This window comes from Cryptomeria japonica, unplaced genomic scaffold (assembly GCF_030272615.1).
Source record: "Cryptomeria japonica unplaced genomic scaffold, Sugi_1.0 HiC_scaffold_28, whole genome shotgun sequence".
NCBI classification, from domain to species: domain Eukaryota; kingdom Viridiplantae; phylum Streptophyta; class Pinopsida; order Cupressales; family Cupressaceae; genus Cryptomeria; species Cryptomeria japonica.
This window is the reverse complement of record NW_026728850.1, coordinates 1,044,404-1,055,071: the sequence shown is the minus strand read 5'-3', so window position 1 is coordinate 1,055,071 and position 10,668 is coordinate 1,044,404. Positions and strand designations below refer to the sequence as shown.

Below are 10,668 nucleotides of genomic sequence, written 5' to 3'. Positions count from 1 at the left end.
TATTAACTTCATTGGAAAGGCCGAAGATCTTGACATCATTTCTTGCAAGGTCGCACAGAGTTTTCAGGAAATTTTCCTCTCCTCTCCACCATTTAACCACAACGTTACCCACCTCCAAGTTGGCCAAATGATCTGCAAGTTTTTTCCTTCTCGAAAAATGTGCGATATCTTGAAATACTGCAGGTCGGCTATCATTTCAAGGCAATCCTTGATTAAGTTTGAAATAGTCCACATAGGCACCGTACATCCCTTAATGCATTTGACAATGTTAAGCGAGTCACTTTCTAGCCAGACCCGTTTGAACCCCTCCTTGCTCGCCATGCGTAGTCCTATGTAGGAGGCATTGGCCTCCACAAAATCATTAGTTGTGGTGCCCAAAAGGGAGCACCACCGTAGAGACTAGAGAAGCCAAATGGTTCCTCGCCACTCCCCCATAGCCAGTCATCCCAGGATTTCCTTTGGCCACCCCGTCGATATTAATTTTGATCCACCCTAGAAGGGACGGATTCCAAGAAACATTCTCTTTGGTATGTTTAATTTTATAAATAGAGATCGATATATTCCAGCATATCTACCACCGCTTGATAGTATCCCATTACTCCTGGCTAGACTCAAGAGTCCAGGATCATTTTTCCCACTAGGATAGTAATTAAGAAAATTATCCTTAATAGCATTCCTTATTCTAATAGCCACCACAAGAGCAATGGACTCCATATCTTTGAAAACCTTATTATTTATTTCCTTCCACAAACCCCAAGCAATATGAGGTAGGGATAAGTTCCATAGAATACCAATCGCATGGTTGTCATAAGGGCACTTCCATTGGAACCAAAAGTTCTGAATAGAATCAGGGGGGGACCCAAATAATATTCCACGGGTTGAAAAAGAAGGCCTAGATGTCCCTAGCATAGGAGCAATGTAAGAGCAGATGATCAACATTTTTTGCTTCTTCTTTACATAAAAAACATCTATTACTAATGGGGATCCCACGTTTATAGAGATTATCAATGGTAGAGATCTTATTTTGCATGAATAACCAGAAGAATATATTAACTTTAGGAATTGAGAGTTTATTCCAAGCTCTAGCCCAAAAGGGGGGAGGAGAAAAAGACTTGGTGATGATTCAGAAAGCATCTGTCACCAAAAAATGCCCCGAGGTAGAACCATTCCATATAGCCACATCTTCCACCAGAGGATGGAATGATGATCAGGTTCAGCCAAGAGTACAAAGCAGCCAAAGAAGCATCCAAGGTTCTAAGGTCCACCCAAACTCCATTACTCATATAATCTGCAACCCAAGTTGCAATGAGATTAATGCATTTCTCTTTGAATTATGAAGCCCACACTGAATTAGACAAAGGCCCCTCTCCTGTCCACCAATCATCCCAAAACCTTATATTTCTACCATTTTCTAGAACCCATCGGCTTCCCTGAGAAATAATGAAAGAGGATCTGAAGAAATTATTCCAAATATGAGAGACAGAAGTCGGGAGGGAATAATTTTCCAACATTCTTTGGAAATCATGAATTTGGTATTAGTCCTTGAAAATATCGATCAATTCATTGTTCTCCTTTAAACATCTCCATAGCTACTTAGCCATTAAAGCTCTATTAAAGTCTCTTAGATGTCTGATATCCAGGCCTCCTCTATTTCTAGGCAAACAAACCTGATCCCAGGTGAACAAATGAAGCCTACTCTTGGATTTAGAACCTGACCAAAGCAATTTCTTTTGTATACTTTCATTCTATCAGCAAATTTGGCCAGGATTTTAAATAGACTCATAGCATACACGGGAAGGTTCTGAAGAAAAGCCTTAATTAATTGAAGTTTACCCGCTTGGCTTAACAAAGCTCCTTTCCAACCAGCCAGCTTCATTTGAAATCTATCAATCAGACTAGACCAGAAGGAGTCCGAGGTAGGTCCCATACACAAGGGCAGACCCAAATATGAATAAGGGAGAACACCCATTTTGCAGCCCAAAATATTGGCAATCTTCATTTTTCTATTCTCAGAAGTATTCATGAAGAAAATGGAGCTTTTAGACAGACTGACTTTTTTCCCCGATCCTTTCTCATAAGTATCTAGGATAGCTTTAATAGTATTTGCTTCTTTAATCAAACTTTCCCCCATCAGTAGTGTATCATCAACAAATTGATGGTGGGAGCAAATAGCAGCTTGGGAAGAAGGTTGTAAACCCCTCAAATTGCTCTTCCTAACATCTCTCTGGATAGTTTTTTCGAAAGCTTCACTCATCAGAATAAAGAGAAACGGGGAGAGAGGATCCCCTTGTCTAATACCCCATGACGCCAAAAACAAACAGACATCGAACCATTGACCAAAACCTAAAATTTGGGAGTGGTAACACACTGATTGACAAGCTAGATGAAATGGTTACCAAAACCAAAGGATTGAAGCACTTTAAACAAAAAAATCCAATTGACCTGATCATAAGATTTGAGAAGATCCAACTTCAACAAGAAGCCCGATTTCTTAAAGAATGGATATTCTCATGGACAACAATAATACAATCCAAAATCTGTCTACCAGGTACGAAACCATTCTAATGCTTCGAAATCAAAGAATGCAGCAAATTTTTAAGCCTAAACACAATGATCTTGGTAAAGATTTTATAGATCGAGTTACATAAACTAATGGGTCTAAAGTCCTGAAAGGAATAGGCATCAGGTTTCTTAGGGATCAGGACAAAAAAAGGTAGCATTCAGTTCCTTAAGAAGAGATCAGGAACCAAAGAACTCTCTAGCAGCATCCACAACATTCAAACCAATAATCTACCAAAAAGTTTGAAAAACATAGGGAAACCGTCAGGGCCAAGAACTTTATTACCTTCACAGGAAAAGTCTGCAGCTCTAACCTCATCATGAGATGGGATTATGGTTAGCTCCTTATTCATGTCTTGGGAAACAGTACATCTAAACTTCGACAGGATCTCATCTTGAGCATTAACATCCTGACAGCCATCATCCGAAAGAAGAGTGGAAAAATATATAATGGCTTCCTAGTTTAACTCCTCATGCTTATCAATCCAGCCATGATCCACTAAAATTTTATTGATTTTGTTTGAGGCCCTATGTTTGAGGATAGTCATATGAAAAAACTTCATGTTTTTGTGACCAGATTTGAGCCATAAATCTTTGGACCTTTGATTCCAGAATTCCTCCTCCTTAGAGATGATATCATGAATCTTGGTAAGTAACTCAACTTCTTTATCCATAACCATAGGATCATACCCCACATCTTGAATCTGAGACTATACATCATCCAAATCTTTCTTAAGGTTTTCTTTTATCTGAAAAATATTGCTGAAGGAAACTTTATTCCAAAGTTGGATATTGGAAATAATATTGGCTAGTTTATTAGCCACTCTAAACATTGCAGTTCCCTGAATGTCAACATTCCACCATTTAGAAATATTGTCATAAATATCCAGAGCTAAAAGCCACATCTTCTCAAACCTTAAGGGGAAGGCCTTCCTCCCAGTCAAAGGGGATATAATCAGAAAAATCGGGAAATGATTAGACCCAATTCTGGACAACACATTTAATCTACAAGAAGCATTATGAATCCACTCAGGAGAAATAATACCTCTGTCCAGTCTGACTTGGATGAGGCCCCCCCCACTTCTTCTGTTGGAACAAGTGAATTTAGCTCCAAGGAGATTAATGTCTAACAAACACAGAGAGTTAATCATATCCACCAAGTCCTCCCTACTTTCTTCCAAAACAAGCATCCCATCAGCCTTTTCCATACTAGATAATGGGGTATTAAAATCCCCCAATAGAATCCATTTCCCATTTGGGAAAGCCATTCTAGCATTAATAATACAGGACCCGAGCATTTTTATAGCGTTTTTCCCATTTGGACCATAGATATTAGAAATGATCCAAGATGATCCATCAGATAGACTAGTAAATCTAGTGGCAATGTGATTAGGAGAAGTAAAGACAACCTTACCCAAAAGCCATCTAGGATTGCACAAAGTGGCAGTACCACCATAAGCCCCATTAGCATTAGCACAACTAGTTCCACAATCTCTAAAAATAACCAATTTGATCTTTTCCACTCTACAACCAGGCATTTTGGTTTCTTGAACAAGAATATATCTAGCTTGTGATCTCTAACTAGGTTGGATAGAAGATCATGTTTGTGGGAATGATTCAATCCCCTAATATTCCATGAAATGACTTTCATTTGACTAGATGGGGGGAACCAATCCCCATGTCTTGTAGTGTTATTTGGACTCCATAAACAATGGAATACTGACTATTGTTGTCTCTACTAATCGCATTGGGAGGCCTCCCCACTACCCTCAAATCAGATCCACAATCCGCCTTTTGTTTGTTTCTAGTCTTAACACCACTAGAAACCAGTGTTAATAAATGACCATTTGGGGAGTTCCTTTTTTTGTGCTTAGTTTTTACCTCAATAAATAGATTTGGATTATCATCATCCTGGGTCACATCGTCAGTAATGTTTGAATCCAATAAATTCCCAACATCAACAACAAGGTGGATGCAAGGATCCTTAACCCTATGAACCTCCATCATAGACTTATCCCCATTAGAAATCTCCTCAGGCTTCAAACTTCCCCCTGCATCCCCCCCCCTCATTCAAGGGATCTAGGTTTGAAGGATTTGGATCTGGACCAACCTGAACACATGGGATATTATTCATTCCATCCATACATGGAGTGGGATCTAAGGAGGGAGACTCCACCAAATCCACCCCCTTTGTCTCATTTTTCTTCTTCCAACTCCTCTTAGGCATAGGCTTAGAAGGGCATTCCCTGGCCCAATGACCAACTTTTTTACAATGGAAACAAGTAAAGGGAATAGATTCATACTCGACTTTCTAAACCCATTTGCCCAGCTTAGAGAAGGGGCGAATCTCCTTTGGCAAATTAGCAGATTGTTTAACATTCACACAGATTCTAGCATACACTAGACGCATCTTCGCAGAGGTCACTGGGTCAACTGAAAGGAGCTCACCAAAGCATCCAACAATCCCAACAAAGATTTCTTCATTCTAGAACTCCATAGGAAAATTTGGTAGCCGCACCCAAATAGGGGCCTCATTACATTCCCATTCCTTTGGGTTAAAGCCTAGTTCCCATTTCTTGAGAGCCAACGATGATTTGCCTAACATCCAGGGACCACCCGCTAAGAAAGATCGAAGGTCCTCCTCACAGGCAAAGGAGAAGGAGAAAAAACCATTAGACATGGCAACCACATCAATTTGACCCTTTCCCTTCCATTTACGAGACACCGAATCCCTAACAGCTTCAATATTAGGTCGAGGGCCAATAAACTTGCCAACCAGGACAGGGGCCAGATTAGCCATATTCTTTTCCACGATACAATCTAGAATAGAAATTGAACAAGAGCCAAACTTCAGGTCCACTTTATGGGGAAGAGGCGCAATAGCCTTGCATTTGAGGTTTGACCCAAATAAAGTAGACCATTTTCTGTTGCAGTCTAGAGATCCCGGTTTCCTAAGATTCTCCACAAACTTTCTGGGACCCTCCCCACCACAAGGTAAAACAGTAAAGTCAGTTTTTTCTTTTGTTGGTACCGGCAAGGTGTCCCCATCCCAAAACCCGTTGAGACTGCCATCAGAAGCTTTAGGTTTTGTTTCTCCCATGGATTACATCATGTGGGAGCCTCCGAAACCTTCATCACCTAATCTTCCCGCTCCTGCTCCTGCTCCATTCGAATTCAAACCAGTCACTCCAGTTGTTCCCGCCATTCCCACCTCTCTAGCTGCTTACATTAATAAAATATAATAACTTTATTTTTTATATTTCAAGTTTTTGTTCTTTTCTTGAGTTGCTTCCTATTTTAAATTTCTATTATTGTTCTCCAGCAATTAGTGATAGATGTATTTACAAGTGATCATACCTACTAGCAATAATTAATTAATTGCAAATTACGTCCCACATTTCATTTGAATTACTTACAATTGTTGGCACATAATAAAAGTTCTAACTAATATTTTTACTACACCAATAATAGGAGGTAAATTTTTTAAAAAATTATGGATTTGCTCCTCCTTATCTCAGTCGGTGGTTTCCAAGAACACTCTCCCTCTTCACCAGGGTTTAATTCTAAGACTTTATAAGTTTCATTTGGCTTCAACCTTACCTAGTGGGGCCCGTATGACCTCCTCTGGTCCTCTGTCTTCAAGTAGCTTCTTTATAGTGGTTATGTAAGAGGTCCAGGCCTATCTTGCTTTAATCAATCATAACTAAACCAATAATAGGAACTATATGTTTATATCAATAATTATTACCATTTTACATAAATTCATTATAATTTTTTAGCTTAGTAATAACTAAAAAATCTTTAATTCACTCATTCTAATCCACATTTATATTTATGTTTGTAAAAATAAATGTTATTTTTAGATTATTGGCATTTTATAAGTCGTATAGAATATTGCTCATATTTTGTATCCCTTTTTACTCACCACCATTCATTCTTTCTAATTATGTAGAGTGTAAACTTCCGTAAGACATTATCTTGTTGTAAAACATCAAAACAAGAAAATTGACATGTATTATTCAAAAAATATGTATAACCTATCTAAATGTATTACACTTCAAAAAATTAATTCATCTTGGAAACAACTATGTTGTATCTTCAACATTAATTATACATGGTTAAATAGGTATTATTGTTTCAACTTCATTTGCAATGTCTGCTTCATAAGGTAAAGTTTTATAGTTTACATTCATTGCGTAATAGTTTTCATATGTATTTCAATTTTTATAGGAATAATTTACTATCCCGCGGAAATGAATTATTTGATTGAAAATGCAATCAAGATGATCGGTGATGGGGATGACCATCGATCAACAAATTGATTTTAAAATAGACCTCTCTATTGGATTTCACAAGCAAAAGGATACACTTAGAAAAAAAATACAATGATTCCATAAAGTCAATACAAATCCCTAAGGGATCTACACTTCTACCCATCAAATATGGTTGCCATATTATTCGCAATTCAAGGTGAGCCACAATGTTTGATTGATTTTCTAACAATTGTCGATCAATTTTGTGTAAATTAGCAAATTCTTGGACCCACTATGTAAAACTTGTTGCAATTTTAGCCCTCCAAACTAGTTTATATACACAAGGACATGAGATTTTAAGCTCACAAAGATTTTAAAAATTATAAAGAAAGTGACAAATGATACAAGGTTAACACTTGACTTGAATTAGTTAGATATTTTTTCACATTTTTTTAGAAAATCCTAATCTAGAGTTGGGTTAACGAATAATAGATGTGTAGGAAGATATAAAACTGAATTAATGGAGTTCTCTTATAAATATCTCAAATACTTCATCAATAAATGTAAACACAGATATCCAAACATAGACATGTTTTTTAAAACATAAAACACCACAATCAAAATATGTGATTTCAACATATAAAATCACAAAATTTGACATCAACCTAGATAAAATGGAGCGAAAAGGATCTTTTTTATATCATGTGTCATGTGAGATGTGTCTATCTTAAAACCACGCATGATCTGAGTCCATCCTTAATTACTTTCCACACCTTGACATAAACAACATTTCTGTCGGTTTATTTATAGCTTGTTCTTACCCAAGTTACAAATGCCCCTTTGAAAAATGTTCACTTTTACATTCAAGAAAATTAGGAAATCCCTGTCAAACTTTTTGATACCAGTTTTATACCTAAACAAGATCTTAACACACAAATTTATGATCTTTCCTTTTAAATATTAAAATGTTAGAAAATGCGCAGTTTGCATTGATACAAAGAAATAGCGGTCATGGGTTTTGCTAATTTGAAAGTTAGGAACCCCTGGCCAGACAATCTGAGCGTGGCGATGGAAATTCACGAGATACATGATGTGAAGGCGGCTGAAAAAATATATTGCAATCTGTGTGGGGGAGCTTGACACCTTCTGATTATAGTCTTTGAATAAATACTGTAGTATTAATCTAGTGTCTGAACGTTAGGTTTGAAAACAACAACGCGGGAAGAACAAGGGAAGTCAAAGCCTTATATGCCCAATTCTCGTCAACAAGAAGAAGTTCAGGTTGGAAGATTGAAATTCTACTTTGTCTGCTATTGTAGTGCGTGATTGTCTGCTATTGTAGTGCGTGATTTTCTATTTATAAGGTGCTCGTCTTAAACCTTGTATTCATCCTCGAACGCTTTGTCTGGCCGATCATTGTTTGACATCCCAGAAATCAGACACAATTATTTGATTGATTCCTTAATTTCTATCAGTCAATCAATGGCCGTATTTCCATTGCCCCAGCTTGAAGATAATGCTGTATTATTACCCAGTTCCCAAACTAACTCAACGCAGCCTCAGCTATGTGACGTATGGAGAGATATACAAGGTGCCCATAATTGGAATGGTTTGCTTGATCCCATGGTGCCCAATTTGAAAGCTGAAGCTCTCAGATATGGGAATTTGGCACAGCTTTGTTACGACGCATTTGATGGCAAAAGCTACTCCAAAAACTACGGCACATGTTATCACAGTAAAAGAGATCTGTTCAATAAGATGGGCATGTCTGAAAGTGGCTACCAAGTCACTAAATATGTTTACGCCAATACTAATCTGTTAAATCAAGTTTTTGGTGAGAAACCAAAAGACCAAGGTGTTTGGTTGGGTTTTATTGCAGTTTGCACGGATCCAAATGAGATAAGAAGGCTTGGACGACGAGACATAGTGATTGCATGGAGAGGAACTCAGACTGCTGAAGAATGGATAGAAGACCTGAGAGATATTCTTGTACCTACAAGATTATCCTATAGATGCAAGAGGACAGGCAAAAACCAAGAGCATCATTTCGCGGATGGAGTACTAATTGAGAGAGGATTCCTGAGCTGCTATACTTCAACTGTCCGTCACCGTCAAGGCGCTGCAGGAGCCACTGTGAACATCAGCACCAGAGATTTGGTAGTCTCAGAGATAGAACGATTGATTCAAGTTTATGAAAAAGAGATGGACAATTTAAGCATAACATTTACGGGACACAGCTTAGGAGCTGCTCTTGCAACCTTGAGCGCTTATGATATCAAACAAATGCTTTGCACCAAGCATAATTTTCATCAAATTCCCGTCACCGTCTTCGCTTTTGCCTCTCCCCGGGTGGGAAATCTTGCGTTTGCTAAACGGGTGGAGGAGATTGGAGTGAAAGTGCTGAGGTTTGTGAACAAGCGTGACGTGGTTCCCAAAGTGCCCGGAGTTTGTATGAACGAGAACGTGGGATGCCTCAGCAAATTGCTGCATTGGCTTCCGTGGACATACTTTCATGTTGGCTTCGAGCTTCCTTTACACAACAATTCTCCATTCATTCAGCACACCCATAATCTTGCCTACTTTCATAATTTAGAGCTTTACTTGCATTTACTGGACGGGTATGTTGGAAGTAAGCAGCCGTTTTCTTGGAGTGGAAGAGATCATGCTCTGGTTAATAAGAGCTGTGATTTATTGCGCGAGAAATATGAAATTCCTCCAAAATGGTGGCAGGAACAGAACAAGGGCCTCGTTAAAGGTCCAGATGGCAAATGGACGCAGCCATCAGAAGAGGAATAATTCATGTCTCACTCAACTCCAGATGACATCAACGTCCAACGTTCTGCGCCGCAATGTCACCACAACTGTGTTGGTTATTGAATTATTCTTTTTATCTGGATGTATATATTTAACATGTTGTCACATTCATTATTGAATTAATTTAACTTCAAAGCTTAACCTTTAGCGTGAAATGAAATCAACTATGCAGGAGTTCATAGCTGTGGATGATACAAATTAGCTTTTGATTGTCATAGAAAACAATCACGTGTCATCAGTAATCTGATAGATAATAAAAGTACGCGTAAATCAGTATTGATTTTAATTATGAACATTGCTATTAAACAAGAGATAATACGCCTCAGCTCTGTTGTAGCCCAAAATACCTTCATACAAAATTTGTAAAAATAGTCAACAAGGGTAAGTTCTCAAATCTTTCTCTAATCCTCAGAATTAGTGACAATATGAATGTTCTAGTGCTATCTAAATCTACCGAGAACTTTAGTTGAGGATTGCATGTATGCATGCCATACTATCTATAATTATGAGATTACCAAATATTTGGTTTCTAGGTATATAGCTCTACACTAGCACATTTTATTGTCGCTCAATTGCACCCATACTTTAAGATTATACAAGTATACATCCAACACATTATAATTCTAAAACAATGATTGTCTAGGGATGTGACAATTATTGTGGAGGCTACTATGGTAATGCCGCAACTTCCCCATGATGGGGAGGCATTGCATTTAATTTATGAGAGCTTGAAGAAGACATAAGGGACTACAAAGAATCAAGTTAGCTTTCTTGATAAGGAACTAAATTGTGATGGTGAAAATATTGAGCTTCCTTCTTTACCAATCAATCTTATCAACTATCAACAAAATATAAAGGATGCATTTTTTATTCTTGATTTCATTTTTTGATTAAATCGTGAATGACAAGTGTATGATTTTAAGTTAGGAGCTTTACATGAGCTGAATACCAAATCCTTGAAATCAATTATGTATAATCCAAGGAAACTATAATACAATATCAAATAGCCAATTTTATTGGACAATAATTTCTTAAGTACTCT

The 10,668-nt window shown here is 37.7% G+C and overlaps 1 protein-coding gene across 1 annotated transcript; it reads left to right on the top strand.

Moving 5' to 3' along the window:
- Positions 1-8,294: 8,294 nt before the first annotated feature.
- On the top strand, positions 8,295-9,608 carry LOC131861610 (phospholipase A1-Igamma1, chloroplastic-like). The gene has a single exon (XM_059214961.1). It carries the CDS (start codon positions 8,295-8,297, stop codon positions 9,606-9,608), a length of 1,314 nt encoding a protein of 437 aa, XP_059070944.1.
- Positions 9,609-10,668: the final 1,060 nt, after the last annotated feature.